Below are 16,850 nucleotides of genomic sequence, written 5' to 3' on the forward strand. Positions count from 1 at the left end.
GGCTTTTATTCCTTAATTTGTTTATATGGTGTATCACACTGATTGATTTGCATATATTGAAGAACCCTTGTATTCCTGGGATAAATCCCACTCAATCATGGTGTGTGATCCTTTCACTGTGTTGTTGGGTTCTGTTTGGTAGAGATTAAGGGGCAGTAAAAACACTGCTTTCGTTTCTAAATGTCTGGGTGTTCAGAAATTGTTGTATTTCATGTTTTAAAATAATGAAAATCGGTTTCACCAAAGAAAGGAGGGACCCTTAACACGGCACATGCAAGGATGGGTCAGTTCCAGGGAAAAGAGTATTCTTCTATCTCCAGACAAAATGAACCACAGGGGTTTTCTAAGCCGATGTAATCTGTGTATAAATAATGCCATACAATGGAACATCTTTCAGTAAGACGTCTTGATAGTAGGAGACAGCAGACCTTGCCCTGAGGAAAAATTGCTCTGTTCAAGTTTAGGGTCTAAAATAGGTTCTAGAATGATAATCTGAGGTTAGGCTGGGGCAGGAAAGTGACCATATATGAACTATGTTCTATAAAATGCAAATGTGTATGCAAGAGGATGGAAAGACGTGTGAATTTAACACAAAGAGACCAACGGCAAATAGATTAAACCCATTTTATTTGTTCGTGGTTTTTCAGTTACTTATGTAGAATTAAAATCAAGCCAAATCATCAGGTATGTTTTATTTAAAGCACCATGGAATTTATACCAAACTCCCATCATGTTTTATAAAAAGTAGTTTAAGTTCACTAAAAGGTACTCTTCCAACAGCCATATCTAAGTCATGGAATCACATTTAAATTAAATAGGGAGAATATAATTCAATGTCAGGATACTGTAATCGTTTATTCTAGCCTTAATAGACTTTTTACAAATTATAACATTGAGGAGAAAATTGTTGAGAATGTAATATTTGTTTAGGCCTCACAGAGCAAACATTGTTCTTCAATCTCATAAAAATCCTTGCATTTCTCAATCAATCTACAGACTAGCTGAGACATAACCATTGTTACTAAACGATACAAAGAAGCCGAGGTTTAGAGATACTAAGTGATTCATCCAAGGATGCTCACAGGAGAGCAGGGCAAGTTTAATCAGAACCCTGACTCCAAACTGCTTCCCTTTCTACTTCATCAAATATGTATTCCCAACAAAAAGCATGAGAATCATAAAATATGACTTTTAAAATGCCCAAGGCAATCTTTTAATTAGTTTGGATAGACTTCATCTTCAAATGTTCTCAAATTTTTCATTAAAGGTTTCACTCAGTTGTTCAAATGCTAAGACCACGTTGTCCTCTTCATTTTCACATAGTTCACGCAAAGAAACACTGTAAATGGAAATATAGATACACATAAAACTCACCCATTCTACTGAGAGTCGGTATCATAAGAAGGGCTTTCCCCAGGGAGGTAGAACTAAGTAAATCCCACTAGATGATGAAATGTGAGCAAAATGAGGAAAAGAATCATAAGGAACATATTTATCTAAAAAACAAAAAAAATCCTGTCAACGAATCAATCAATCAACACAATCACCATGCAGCTCCCCTCCCTGTATTTTACCAAGAGGATTTTTGTTGTTGTTTTCTTTTTTTGCAGTACACGGGCCTCTCACCGCTGTGGCCTCTCCCGTTGCAGAGCACAGGCTCCAGACGCGCAGGCTCAGCGGCCATGGCTCATGGGCCCAGCCGCTCCGCGGCATGTGGGATCTTCCCAGACCGGGGTGCGAACCCGCGTCCCCTGCATCGGCAGGTGGACTCTCAACCACTGCGCCACCAGGGAAGCCCCCAAGAGGATTTTAATGGCCACCAAGTCCCATGTAACCAGATCCCTCCTCCCTTCAATAACAGCAACACAAATCTCCTTCTTTTTCCCCACATTTTTTTTTTACGGAGTCATTTTGTGGGGTTTTTTTTTTTCAGTATATACTTAAACCCACAGGCAACTACCTCTACAAAAAGCAAAACAATCCTCCCTTTACCTAGATGTATGAGAAAATTAAGAAAACAGGGTGTGATAAACAAAATAATGGCCCACAAAGACATCCATGTCCTAATCCCTAGAAATTTATAAATCCTTAGGTTACATAGCAAAGGAGAATTAAGGCTGTAAATGGAATTGAAGTTGCTAATTGGCTGACCTTGAGGTGGGGAAATTAACCTGGATTATCTGGGTGGCCCACTGTTGTCACAAAGGTCATTCTAAGTGGAAGACAGGGGGCAGGAGAGAGTGAATGTCAGAGTGACCTGATATAAGAATCTGCCTCCCAATGCTGGCTTTGAAGACAGAAGGGGCCAAAATCAAAGCATCTATAAGCTGGAAAGGACAATCAAATAGATTGTCCCAGAGGCTCCAGAAAGGAATGCAGCCTTGACAACACCTTGATTTCAGCCCAGTGAGACCCATTTTGAACCTCTGACCTCCAGAACTGTAAGACACTAAAGATGTGTTGGTTTAAACACTATGTTTGTGGTCATTTGTTACAGCAGCAATAAGGAACTGATACACAGGTGACGAGAATGGAGAGAGGAAATCCAAGAATGGACAGTGCAGCTGGGCTCATCAAGGAATGGGAACAGTCAGGACCTGACCTTTCATCAGCCTTTTGTAATCTGTACCTGCCTTGATTCCACTAGAGATCCAGTTTTCCCCTGGTGTTTTCATTGACCTACCGCAAAGAATGACCAACTCTGTACCCACAATACTGAATTTCCTCCTAGTTACAGACTCACAATTGTGACTCCTGGACATTTCTCCTGAACAATATTCAAGAGATATAATGTGACGCATACCATCTAACTCACTGGTTTTTGTTCTCAGTCCCCAGATCTCATCCTCCCGCCTATGTTTTTACGTATCATTAACTAAAATGGAAACCTCGGTTGTGGAAACTGAGAACATGAGGGTCTAGGGATTCTTGAAGCTTTGGGATACTGCTGCCTGTTGGTCTAAAGTGCCTGGGCTGAGGCTCTGGTCTAGGTGAAAGTTCATGGATTTTGGAATTAGTTCTATTATACAAACAATGCAACAGTTGAGGAGAAGGTCTGCAAAGTCACAGGGGAATTGAAATGCTTCGCACCTAAGAGGCTCAGGGGCACCTTTAAGTATGAGCTCAACATTTTTCAAATTATCATTAAATTATTAGAAAACCTGAAATCACTATTTAAAATGTATAACATACCTGATAGATTTAATGGTGAGGGAAAAATCTTTCAACAACTGATAAGCAGCTCCTTCATTTATCCTAAACAAAACAACATTTTGAAAATTAATGGTATAAAAACATTAAAGAATTTATTTCATATTGAAATGTTGGATTGGTCATTAATGGATTACTTTTGTCTGTCAAGATGTATTTACTAAAATCATTTCTACCAAAGACTCCCAGATGATTTAATCTGTGAGAATGACAATTATGAACTCCAGTCACAAGTTCACAACCAGAGATAATCAATGAACATGGGAGGCTGACCTTCTAGGAGAAACCCAAGCCACAAAGTCAAGATCAGGAGCGTGGATGGGACCAGAGAGTCAAAGAGAAGACCAAGTGAATTACTCACTGGTATCACAACTACTTTATTCACAATAATGAGTCCTACTGTCAAAAATGATCAGTGTTTCTCAAGAGGGTCAGAAGTTTTAAATACTTGAATTCACTAAAGATTGTTCAAAATGTATTTAAAATGCACACTGAATTCCCGATGGTGTGACAGAATTCTCCTCCCCCAACACACCCACACACACGTCCATGTGCTCAGTGACTGGGCCAATTTCTCCATTCCCAGTAAATCTCTGCACACTGTTTTTGAAAATGGTTTCCCTGCCAAGGAGTTAAAACAACTGTCATAGTCTCAGTCCTCAGATGTGTGAATTATATTCTTTTCATATACATCTGTCAGACGATGCAGAGCATGGCATTATTTGTTATTGTTATCCATTTTTAAATATATAATAATCAATAAATAGTACTAAATAAAAAACATCTGTGAACATGTGCAAATATTGGTAACTGTAGTGTAAATCTTTATGTCAAGTGAGTCAGCCTAAGTCTCAAGATTTTGCTGGTCAAACACGAACAACAATACCACCAAATGTATTTTCTCTTGCCCTTAGTCTGTAAGAAAAAATTTCAGTATGTTTCGCATGATTAACCTATACTTGAAATTATAAGAAGGTGTTTGCCTAATATTCATTACATTCATTTATTAGATGTAAAGATGCAGATGAAGACGGATATAGAAATAGAACTAGAGGTAGAGGCAGAGGTGGAAATGACAGAGAGAGAGAGGTAGAGGTGAAAAGGATAGAGAAAGGTAGAGGTAGAGATGGGGATGCTGGGGATGACAGGGATGCTGGGGGTGGCTGGGGAGGGAGATGGAGACGGAAACAGATAAAACACACCTGTTGTCCTGGACCAATCCTGTCAAGGAACCGTGTTTATAGAAATCGAGCGCATAAGCATTGAGCTGCATTCTTCTTCCTTGGTGATCAAATTCCTGTGGCCACAGCACAGGAGCCCGAGTGCTATCAATGCCAATGGTGCGCAGAGTGACCTGAAGAAATAGAGCTCTCCTTAATTTACTATTTATGTGTAAAGAAAGTTTATGATTTCTTACATTGTGCTTCATAGTTCCTTCCTAGAATCAACATGTTGAAAGCACACTCTTCACAGTGAAGGAAGAGGGTGTCTCTCATCCACACTGAGGTAGTGCTGTCCCAAGTAGGACAGTAGGATGGCCTGGCTCCACCGATGAACATCACTTCCTCACAACGTACAATAAAAATTTTAACTACCTGTCCACTAGAATATAGCAAGCCTCACTAGGAAAGAAAAGCTAACTTAAAATTTTATCAGTATCCTAATTGGTGCAGGAAATACCTTTGTACACAGTGTCAGGGAGCTGGTGCCTTGCATGTCTGGAAAGAAGGCTTAAACTGAGTAACTCTGACAATCTTTGGATCCCAATTACTGGAACAAAAGGGAAGGAGAGGAAGATGGAGGGGAAAGAAAAAGGAAAATAAGAAAAGGAAGAATGCACATCAGTAGTTTTTCATGTCTGCTGATTTTCTGAAAACTCTATGGGGTCAACAGGAACTCTAGTGCAGGGCCAGTGAGAGTGCACACTGGTACAGCTACTTTCTAAAATGACTGGGGAGTAGCTCAGAAAGTTATTATTATTCAAAGTCCTTAGAATATTCTTACTCCGATATGATCCAGAAAATCGTTTTGACCCCGAAAGTCTGGAAGATTTGCAATCAAGGGGAATTGGTGGATAAGTAAGGTAAAATTATGTGCGGGGATGCAGAGTCTAAACACAAGAGGAAAAGAACTGCATCAAAATTTAAATCATTAAAAATGTTATTCTTGACTGTTTTTAACTTGACAGTTATGGGTGTTAAAACACTTTAGTATTTATATTCCATTTTATACATTTAAAAGGATGATGCAACGGTTCTATTTTAACATATCAACACTTATCTGAAAATGCAATCTATATCATTAGAAACTATTTAAATATATGATAAAAATATATGCGTCCATTTAAAATGCACAAGGGTCTATACAGTTTTTCAAAATTCTTTGAAAACAGGGTGGAGGTTTCTCAAAAAACTAAAAATAGAGGTACCATATGATCCAGTGATCCCACTCCTGGGCATATATCCAGAAAAGACAAAAACCATGATTCGAAAAGATACATGCACCCCAGCGTTCACAGCAGCACTATTTACAATAGCGAAGGCATGGAAGCAACTTCAATGTCCATCAACAGATGACTGGATAAAGCAAATGTGGTACATATACACAATGGAATACCACTCAGCCATAAAAAAAGAATAAAATAATGTAATTTGCAGCTACACAGATGGACCTAGAGATTATCATATTAAGCAAAGTCAGAAAGAGAAAGACAAATACCGGATGATATCACTTATATGTGGAATCTAAAATATGACACAAATGAACCTCTCTATGAAACAGAAACAGACACACAGTCATAGAGAACAGACTTGTTGCCAAAGGGGAGGAGGGGGTAGAGGAGGATGGTTTGGGAGTTTGGGATTAGTAGATGCAAACTATTATATAGAGAATGGATAAACAGCAAGGACCTACTGTATGGCACAGGGAAATATATTCAGTATTCTGTGAGGAACCATAATGGAAAAGAATATGAAAAAGCATATATGTGTGTGTGTGTGTGTGTGTGTACCTGAATCACTTTGCTATACACAAGAAATTAACACAACATTGTAAATCAACTACACTTAAATTTCCACAAGTTTATTCCAACATTCAAATGGGTTATCCAGCATATCTGAAATGTATCTAGTTCTCTATACTTCATTTCTGACACCACCGATCCAGAATATATGGGATTTACAGCGTCTACAGCAATACTGGGAAAGCCTGAAGATAGTTTTATGTGCTCTTTTCACAGCAAACCTCTGCCGATCTCCAGAAAAGTGGTGATCCTGGATTTCTGTATAATGGAACAGGGTTCCTCAGGCCAGGGTGACAAACTGGCCTCCAGAGCACCTTTTCCTGGGTATTTCTGTCGATACACCTGAAACTCTATTCAATCTGGGGAATTTGAAGCCCTTGCTAAGCTGCCCGGAAGCATAAATCCAATTCTTTCTCAATGACATTTTACTTACAAGCCTCATTTTCCACTTACATGGTCTGAAGTTTCTAGATGAAGCAAACTGCCGTCAGAGTTCCCAGAGAGACAGGCAAACGGAGAAATGGCTATTCTTCCTTCCCTGCAGCTCATCAAGTGAGACACAAGTTGTGAGTCTTCACACTCTTGACCTGAGAAATCTGGCCATAAGAGGTGGGCACAAATCAGCTTTGAAGATTAAGCCAGACTGCCAAGCCTTACACACCTGCTCTAGACCAGGAGGCCAAGGGGAGCCATTCAACTTTCAAGGACCAACACTGTAATGAAGACTGAATAAGACTGATCACATACAGTAAGCAGCACATCCTGGCATAGAATACATTCAATAAATGTTAGTTATTAATACTATTATCAACGGTATAAAATTTTGTATTATATTTTAGTTGTTTTGATCAACAGGTCATAAAAGACTAAATTTAAATGGTATCCTCTTTTAGCCCAGTTATTACCTTGGTCCTTTTTCCCACCGAACTCAGATTTGGCTGCAGAATCCTTCTAGACAGGCTGATTCAAGCAGCCACCATCAGCAGGTTTGGAAATGGCGTATGAGAAGAAGTATGTTTTCCATTCCTCCCTTTGTAAAGCACCGGAGGGCGCGTTCACAGTCGGCTCTCGTTTGTGACTGAGGCCGAACCTTCCCGTTCCTTTTCTTCCTCCTCTGGATGCTCGCCACACCCTCTGCCACTGTCTACTTCCTGCTTTCACACTGTCCAGAAAGCTACACAGTCCTCCTCCCTGACTTCTTCCAGCTGAGGATGTTACCAAACCAGGAAATGGCTACCCAGAGCTCACCCCTTTCCCTGTATCCCTGTCACCGTTTCCAGTTTAGTTTCTCCCGGAAGATTTCCAGCCAATAGCTCATGAAAAGTAAGAGCAAAGATCAGGAGTGTTGACTACGTGCTACGTGCTGTTTGGAGATAAGTTACAGACATTGGCTTAACTATTTAAAGCTCACCCAAACTAGGTGGATAATGTTATCCTCCTTATTTATCTGTTGAGAAAATCGAGGCAGGACTATGGAGTCCCCTGCTCAAAGTCCCACTGCTAACAAGTAGCAGAGCCAGAGCTTGGACTCAGGTCATAATGCAGAGAGTTTATGCTCATGACCACCATGCACAGCTCCTCTCACGGAAAAAGTGACAGAATCGCTTCTTGTTTCTCCTCATCTCATAGGTGTCCTTACTCCATTTTCCAGGCTTGTCCCAAACCCAACCTTTAATCAAGATGGTTTATAAATGACTCTATTCAATGTCATTCGCCACTGTCCCTTACTTAATTCTAATAATCATACCGTCTTCCTTGAGAGAGCAGAAAGGATCCCCTTATTCTAAGGCAGACTGATCTTTCCCGGGCTCTACTCTTCTTATGGGATAAAATATTCTTATGGCAAGATTATTTATTTTTTAAACTGTCCCACAATGGAGCTAAGATACACTTACCTATTTTTGACAATGGGAGCTGATGTTCTTGTTTCATATCAGCCAGTTTGGAAACAATCAGTAGGAAAGAGGCAAAGTCCTTTGTCACGTTTGTGTTATACTCATCTAGAGCAGCCTTGAAGTCCTCAGGGAGATCCTCCAGAAACACCTAAATCATCAAGGAGGTCATCAAAAAAAAAACAAAAACAAAAAACTGGAGGCCAAATATTTTTCAGAGAGATCTACGTACCATCCTTGAAAACTGAAAGTTTAGAAGAACTGCAAAGAACAATGTAATATAATTCTATAGTTATCTATCTATTCAGTAATGTAACTGTTCCTTTCTTTCATCTATGAAATTCAGGTGAAATTCATTTTTTATTCCTATTTGTGTTATAAAAGCCAATACCTTTGCTCTTAAAAATCTGCTTTCATGCTACTTAATCAAAACTCTTTTAAATAGAAGTATGCCCTCAAATGACATTAGACTTGTGAATATTTCAAAGAATCTAGTGACATGTTTGGAAAGCAAGCAACAATATAAAGTCCCCTTTGTGCCTGGAATAAACCTCACTCAATTGTGAGGGTCTTTAAAGCCCCACTGGATTCATTCTTCTAATATTTTGTTAATTATTCTTCTATCTATATTTTCATAAGAGATACATCTCTAATTTTTTATAATGTCCTTGTCAAGTTTTGATATTAAGTTTAAGTTTTGCTCCCTCTTTTTATATTCTCTAGAAGAGTTTGTGAAAATTTGCTGTTATTCTTTAAATGTTTAAAAAAGTTCACCACTGAAGCCATCTGAACCTGGGTTTTTTAAAATGGGAAATTAAAAAAAAATAATTGGTTACATTTCTTTAATGGCTATCAGATATGAAATTATTCATATAGTCCTTGGTTAGTTTTAGAAAGTTGCATTTTCTAGGAATTTGCCCATTTTGTCCAAATAGTCAAATTTTTTTTCCATTTGATGTACTACATAAGATCTGTAATAATGTCTCATTTTCTTTCCTGATAATTGTAATTTGTGCTTTCTCTCCCTTCTTTGTCAATGAGTCTTGCTGTGTATTCATCACTTTTATTATAAATCTTAACAAAGAAGCAACTTAGGCCTTGCTGATTTCCCTTTTTTTACAATGGTTCTCAATTTACTTTATTTCTGTTCTCATTTTATTACTCTTTTTCTTGTATTTCCCTTAGGTTAGATATTCTGTTTTATTTATTTTGCTTTGTTTTGTTTTCTCCTAACTCCTTAAGCTGAAAAGTCAAATCACTGATTTTTTTCTCAGCCTGTCTTCTTTTCTAAGATGTGGTTATAAAGGCTATAAATGTCCCTCTAATCATTGCATAAATCACATCTTATATTTGTATGTACTCTTCATTATCATTTAACTAAAATATTTGATAATTTCCATTTTATTTATTTTTTGTCTTATGTGTATTTAGAAATGAAACGAGTTTGTTCAATTTTAAGGCAATTACGGTGTTTCTGGTCCAGAAACATATTTCACATATATATATATTACCAGCATATATCTGACAAAGGTACCAATAACACACAATAGAGAAAGGATAGTCTTTTCAAAAATGGTATTGGCAAAATGATATATACATGTAAAAGATTGAAATTGGACCCCTACCATATGCTATACATAAAAATAAACTCAAAACGGTTTAAAGACTTAAATGTAAGACCTAAAACTGTAAAATTAATAAAAGAAAATATAGCGACATTGGTTTTGGCCATGATTTTTTAATGTAACATCAAAAGTATAGGCAACACAAGTGAAAATAAACAAGTGGGACTACATCAAACTAAAAACCTTCCGCACAGCAAAAGAAATAATCAACAGAGTGAAAAGGCATTTCTGGAATGGGAGAAAATATTTCTAAACCAACCATCTGATAAGGGATAATATCCAAAATACATAACAATCTAGTACAACTCCATAGCAAAACAAACAAACAAAAACACAAAAACAAAAGAAAAACGGGCAAAGGACTTGAAAAGACATTTCTTCAAAGAAGGCATACAAACTGCTATCATGTATATTAAAAGTTGCTTGGCATCACTAATCATCAGGGAAATGCAGATCAAAACCACAATGAGATAGCACCTCATACCTGTCAGAATGGCTATCATCAAAAAAAACAAGATTATAAGGGTTGAAGAAAAATTTTAAACGTAGAAAAATTCGAACCTTGTACACTGTTGGTGGGAATGTAAATTGGTGCAGCCACTATGAAAAACATACAAAGTTTTCTTTAAAAAATTAAGAATAGAACTATCATATGATCCAGCAATTCCACATCTGGGTATATATCCAAAAGGGTTGCAATCAGGATGTTGAAGAGATACCTGTACATCCACATTCACTGAAACATTATTCACAACAGGCAAGACATACAAACAACCCAAGTGTGTATCAGCAAGATGAATCGATAAGAAAGTGTGCTGCATACATACAGTGGGATATTATTCATTCTTAAAAAAGGAGATCAACATGGATGTACCTAGAGGACATTATGTTAAGTAAAATAAGCCTCACAGAAGGACAAACACTGCATGATTCCACTTACATGGGGGACCTAAAACAGTCATACTCATAGAAGCAGAGAATATTGTCAGGGGCTGGGTGGAGGTGGAAATAGGGAATTGTTTTTCATTGAATATAAATTATTGTTATGCAGGCTAAATAATTTCTGTAGATCTTCTCTACAACATAGTACCTATGTTAACGATACAGTACTGTGTACTTTAAACTACATTAAGAGGATAAATCTCATGGTAAGTATTCCTAACTAACTAAATAAATAAAACCAGAAGAAATATTTTGGCCATGGTGGATATGTTTAGTGCCTTTGTTGTGGCAATGATACCACAGGTGTATGCATACGTCCAAACGCATTAACATGTGTATATTAAACGTATGCCATTTTTATATATCACTTATACCTCAAAAAAACTTTTAAAATAAGGTATGCATATCCTCTTGATATGTCATGAAACCAATCACAATATATTTACCCTGTTTTAACTTATGTTTAAAACATACGCTCAGTATCTGTACACATTCATGCATAAAAATAAACAGAGTGGAGTGAAAATTATATTCCCATTTTCTTCTACCTTCCATTATTTTGGTCAGAAAGTCAGCTATCAATCTTATTATTGCTTTTTTCAAGGAAATGTCTATTTCGGCTCTAGCTGATTTGTGTTTTTCTCTTTGTTTTTGATTTTCAGTAGTTTTAGTTTAATGTTTCTTTATCCTTCTTGAAGTTGACTAATCTTTTGAAACTATGGAGTGCTGTCTTTCATCAGCTTGGGAAAATTCCCAGCTATTATTTTTGAATACCCTCCGGCCATTCTTCTCCCTCCTCTTCTTCTGGGATTGCCATTATATTACATTAAACCTTTTGAATGTGATCCACATTCTCATATGCTATTGTTTTTATTTTCATTTTTTTCTCCCTGTGCTACAATTCAGATACCTTTTATTGAGCTATCAGTCAACTCACTGATTTTGACTTCTGATATGTATATTCTGATCAGACAGTACATTTTTCAATTCTGGACAGTCCAATTAATTACCTGGTGAAATTCTCTATTCTCATCAATTTTGTAATTATCTAGTGAAAGTCTCCATCCTTTCATCAATTCTATCTCTTCCCCCATTTTCTTGAGCAGTCCTTATATTCTAACTTCAATATCTGAATCATCTTCGTGTTGATTATTATTGCCTGCTTTCATTCCTGCTAATTGGTCATATGTTCTCGCTTACTCACTTTTTTAGGTTTTATTTTTCTTTCACCAGAAGTGTTTGTAAAAGGACCTGATAGACTTCAAACAATGTTATCTTCCACTGGAGTGAGCTCCCCAATTTTGTGTCTGGCCAAGTGAGTGAAGATGTGATCACCTCAGTCTAAGTAGAGATTGAAGTGGATTGATACTGTTTTCCAGTTTTAATAAGTCTCAGTCTACATCTGGTGCATCTCTGCTCTTAAGCCCTCTTGGGTTTTGAGTATGAGGCTGGTGGGTCTCAGTCTTCTCAGCCCTAAAAGATTCCCAAAGATCCACGTCATTCCCGTAGAGCTTCACAACCTACATTTATATCTTCCAGCCCTAGATGGCTTTAAAAATGCCTTGAGGGTAATATAAGCCTATGAATACATTCAAACTCTTCCCTCTAGTGGGTTTTTATTTAGTAAATGCTACAAGACTGCAAGAAATTTGGTGTAACACCCTGACATTTCATGCAGATATGACCCAGTGAATGTCCTGAGTTAACACTCTCTCAAGTGTCTAGTCTCTCACTCCAGCCCCATGGAATCACTAAAAGCTTTATTGCTGTGTTGTGTTTTTTATCTCATAGGAGAGGCTCTCTGGATATGCTAAGTACAACTTTCAACCTCGTCCAGAATCAACAAGTTCTTTGAGAGAAAAATCATGGTTGGAGAGTCCAATCACACCTTGGATAAGTTCTTGCCATTTTATAATTTTAGTCAATATAATCCTCATCCCTTCCACAGCTCTCTGTTGCAACAGGAGTGATGGCCACCTAGCATGTCCCACCTGGAAGTGCTCAAATTTCTAATAATCTTTAAAGGAAAAAAGAGAGAGAAATAGGAGGCCTCCACTCAAAATCTTTTTTTATTGTACTTTTTTCTATCATAACCATCTGTGTAAGAACAGAGATACTGACTTGTCTTTTGTAAGAAAAATAAGTTTATTTAACCAAAACAAATAATAGTCCAAGAATGTACATGTGATGAAAAAGATATGAAGATGAAAAGTCAGTGACTAAAATTGTTTTCACTGGTCTAGAGAACACTCTGTGAGGGCTAAGAATGGTAACTTAACATTGTGATGTTAGACAATATAGATGAACTCTTCTCTTTTTGTTCTTCTTTGTCACCTTTACCAAGGTTATCTGGTATAATAACCAGCCCTTCCCACTTTCTCAGATTCTAGTGAAATACATTAGTAATAATATTTGATGCTGATTTAATGACAGGGAATCATGATCAAAGAAGTCATTGCAAATAAAATCGGACAACAGTCTGTGTGTCAAGGGATGATTTCTTAGATGACTATTCTAATATTTTTTCAGTGAGAACATTATAGTTTACAGTATACGCTTCCTGTCCATAGACCTACTGCAAGGTAAAAAGATGCTAAAAGAACTAGAGATTCAATGATGGGAACTATTAGTTCATTTAATGTATAATTACGTACATTTTTTTCTTTAGCCACTGATTGCTACACGTTTATACAATCCAACAGAAAACATGAGCAGAACTTTTTATCCCATTTTTCCTCAAGGCATTTAATCTTTTGATAGATTTATAGAGGAGAAATGTGAATTACAGATTAAATATAACACTGATTACAGAAGAAGAAATTATTTCTATAAAACAAATGAACTCTATATTAACAAAATTCTGCTGTGGAATCATTTACGGTAGGATCTGTTAAATTATCTTAATTATTTAATGTTATCAGAATCATTAATTTTACCTTGGATTGATAAAACTTGAGCGTAGCATCTTGGAACTTTGCTGGAAGATATTTTCTGCCAAACAGATTTGCCAATACTAACACTAGCTTTTCCATAACATCTTGAGAAAAATGTTTCGAGCCTATACAAAATAAAATATCTTGTCATAAACATAAAAAGTGCATTAATCCCATTTTTAATGTTTCAGTTGAACAATACAAATTGAATGTTATATTGCATGTTATTTCATGGAGACTAGAAATTTGTAACAAGTGTAGCGACTCGGGAACGACTATCTCTGCTGGCAGTTTTACACCTGTGCCTCCTTTTTCCTTCTTGCCGCTCCCCCTCTACTTCAGACTCTTGTAACTCCAACCAAAGACCCTTGTCCCCTTACCTGGGACCTTCCTCTTTAGTCTATGATTGGTTTTCTTAAGCATTTAATGATCATGACCTCACCTCCTCAAAAGCCTCTGATCGCATCTCAATGCCTCATAAACAAAATCCAATCTCCTCGGCCAAGCACGTAAGGGTTTCCAAAACTAACCCACAAATAACCCCCCAGCCCCCTCCCCTCCCCTCCCTGCCACTCATGTTAATATACTGTCAACCCCAACACAACATGGTAAAGCAACTATACTCCAACTATATATATATATATCCCATCAACCTGACTCACTCCCATCCTCCACAGCACGTGACTGTTACATGGTCGTGTTAAAAAGTGCCACCTTTAATAACTTGCTCATATTCGAATCTTGGCTCAAGACTTACAATATTTAGGTTTTGTGACCATGGCAATTTGTCTAACTTCTCTGTTTCCTCATGTACAAAATAGCAACGTCCATATTATCTACCTCATAAAGCTTCTGTCTCCATGTTTATAACCGCACACACCTCCCTACACACACACACACACACACACACACACACACAGCAATAAACACAACTGCACTTCTTGTTGCCTGAAATTATTTCTCCTCTTACAGAGCTTCTGGGAGACAGAACTTCCTGAGGATCCTTGTTGCACAGAACAATGCACATTCAGAGCCTAGTGACATTGTGTAAAACAGAGTGTTCCTGCCAGTTAACAATGGAAGATAAAGCGAAGTTATGCTGTGAAAGGCAAGAAAATCACCAGGCATCAGGAACTACAACGAACTTAAGCACAGAGACAGAAATATTTATTTTAGGGACATAGTTTAAAGATCTATGGTTTAGTTATAAAAATCAAAGGCTTTTAAAAAAACTGCATTAAATGAAACATTAGATGGGCTTTACAAATGGAATTCACAAAAAATGTACACAATTTGACAAAAGCAAATCTGGGGGAAAACAAGTTTCTAGATCATGCAACTAATATGATATCAGCTATTTAAATACACTATAGGATTATATTCAAAGAAAATATGATTGGAGGAAAATATTCACAAATATCAACAGTGAATATTTTTTTAACATGATGGTTTCCTATACCCTTTTTCTATCATGAGCATATATTACATTTAATTAGAAAAATATTTACCAAAAAATCATATATTAATATTTCTGAATCCCGGAATCAAGGCATCTCTCAAGTTAATAAGAAGTTGTTATTTTTAAATAGTTGCCACAAAATATGGCTTTCTCCTATGTAATCTATATTAGTAGGTATATAAAACTTTATTTTATCTAATTTGGTATCTCCAAATTATCTAAATATTAACTTGCATTTTCTTTGTAGAAAAAAAAAGATTTCCTGAAGTGTTAGCTTCACTATAGCATCTTTGCTGTTTTTAGACCATACGTATGAAACGTCAAGCTTACCTTTCCTGGTTGGCTGACAGAGATTATGGAAAAGGCCTCTTACAAGAAAACTGACGAAAACAAGATTGGAAGGCTCGTGATAATGCAAATGTGACACAAGTCCAGCAAAGCCTGTAGGATTACCTTCTTGATCTAAATAGCCCTAAAGAACAGACATAATTTATTAGTTTGACTCAACTCAGCCACATACCTTAATTAATAGACAGCTTATTAAGTGCCAGTTTAAAACAGTACTTAATACTGAGAACTAAAACATGGCTGCCATGACAGTGAGCAAAAGATGTTGCAGCCATCAAGCCATCACATTCCAGCAGCCTGGATGGTGAGCCCTGAGGGAGCTCAGGATGGAGACAGGCTGCTCCACCATCAAGCCCTCAGCCACTGCAGCCCCCGCAATGGTGCACCTGAGGACACTCAGGATGGGAAAGCACAGGACACTGGCCCCAGAGCGCTGAGGTGCAGATCAAAGGAATGATTCCAGTGAGCCCAGACTCTTGCATCTTCCCATACACAGAAAAGCGCTAAATTCCTTAACTTGAGATGTCTGGCTTTCTTTAATGAAGTCATCTTCTGAAGTTCTGACTACCTGGTCTTTATTGCAAAAACCCCTATATATCCTAGCTCCTCCCTTGCCTCTTGGGAGCAGTCCCTCAAGTGTTATTTGAGATGCTATGTCCTGCTTGAAGTCCTAAGAATGTCCACCGAATAAAACATAATTCTCAACTTTCAGGTTGTGCTTTTTTTTTTTTTCAGTCCACAATACCAACATAAGAGAGATTAGTACTCATTACCTGGCCCACTTTGATAATTAAATCAACTGTAAGTAGTAGGAATCCTTGGCTATAACCTTGGAAAGACTGGAATTAGTTCAAGATGATGAGAAACAGAGATGGTAACGATCCTATCTCACAAAAAGGCAAACACGGTCCTACCTCCTTGACCAGGAATTGCACGGAGAACAGAAAGTACAGTTTCAGCATCTCCAGCACCCGGGGCTGCTTGAAGGAGATCAGTGAGTGCTTGAGCACCGACAGCACCTGAGGAGAGGAGGATGTTAATTCACACTGTGCTCCTGCTGAGAAATACACTCCTGGATGACAAGAGAGGTGCACTGGAATTTAACATTTTTTCCTGCATATCACGATGCTTTGACATCTTAAAAACCTTGCTGGCTGGGGAGAGACTGATACTCCCAGGGCTACTTCCTAAAGGTAACAACAACTTGACAAAGCTTGCTTTCCTCTACAAACCAACCAATGCCGACTTTACGCCCCACCTGCTGCCTTACCTGAATCTCACACACCAAGCCAATATTCCCCTGTCCTAAAGCACCCCAGGTGCTAGGCAAATAGAGACCACCAAGCCCACCCGAATGATTCCAACTACCCAGTCCCAAACTATTTACTCTGAGATGCCTTGCCCTTCCCATGGGCCCTC

General features: G+C 37.7%; 1 protein-coding gene across 2 annotated transcripts in view; it reads right to left on the reverse strand.

Annotated features, from left to right (window-relative positions):
* Window positions 1–610: 610 nt before the first annotated feature.
* Window positions 611–16,850, reverse strand: part of DDX60 (DExD/H-box helicase 60) — an 85,215-nt gene continuing 68,975 nt past the window's right edge. The window contains exons 31-38 of one of the 2 annotated variants that reach the window (XM_012536315.3): window positions 16,346–16,450; window positions 15,414–15,555; window positions 13,628–13,749; window positions 8,128–8,275; window positions 6,686–6,828; window positions 4,413–4,564; window positions 3,193–3,255; window positions 611–1,339 (exon numbers count right to left, since the gene is read on the reverse strand). In XM_012536315.3, the coding sequence (XP_012391769.2) occupies window positions 1,240–1,339; window positions 3,193–3,255; window positions 4,413–4,564; window positions 6,686–6,828; window positions 8,128–8,275; window positions 13,628–13,749; window positions 15,414–15,555; window positions 16,346–16,450 (975 nt within the window). In that variant the 3' untranslated portion in view covers window positions 611–1,239. Of the gene's footprint in view, window positions 1,497–3,192; window positions 3,256–4,412; window positions 4,565–6,685; window positions 6,829–8,127; window positions 8,276–13,627; window positions 13,750–15,413; window positions 15,556–16,345; window positions 16,451–16,850 lie in introns of both variants that reach the window. The other variant, XM_033403541.2, reaches the window with a different exon arrangement.

This window comes from Orcinus orca, chromosome 6 (genome assembly GCF_937001465.1).
Source record: "Orcinus orca chromosome 6, mOrcOrc1.1, whole genome shotgun sequence".
NCBI lineage: Eukaryota > Metazoa > Chordata > Mammalia > Artiodactyla > Delphinidae > Orcinus > Orcinus orca.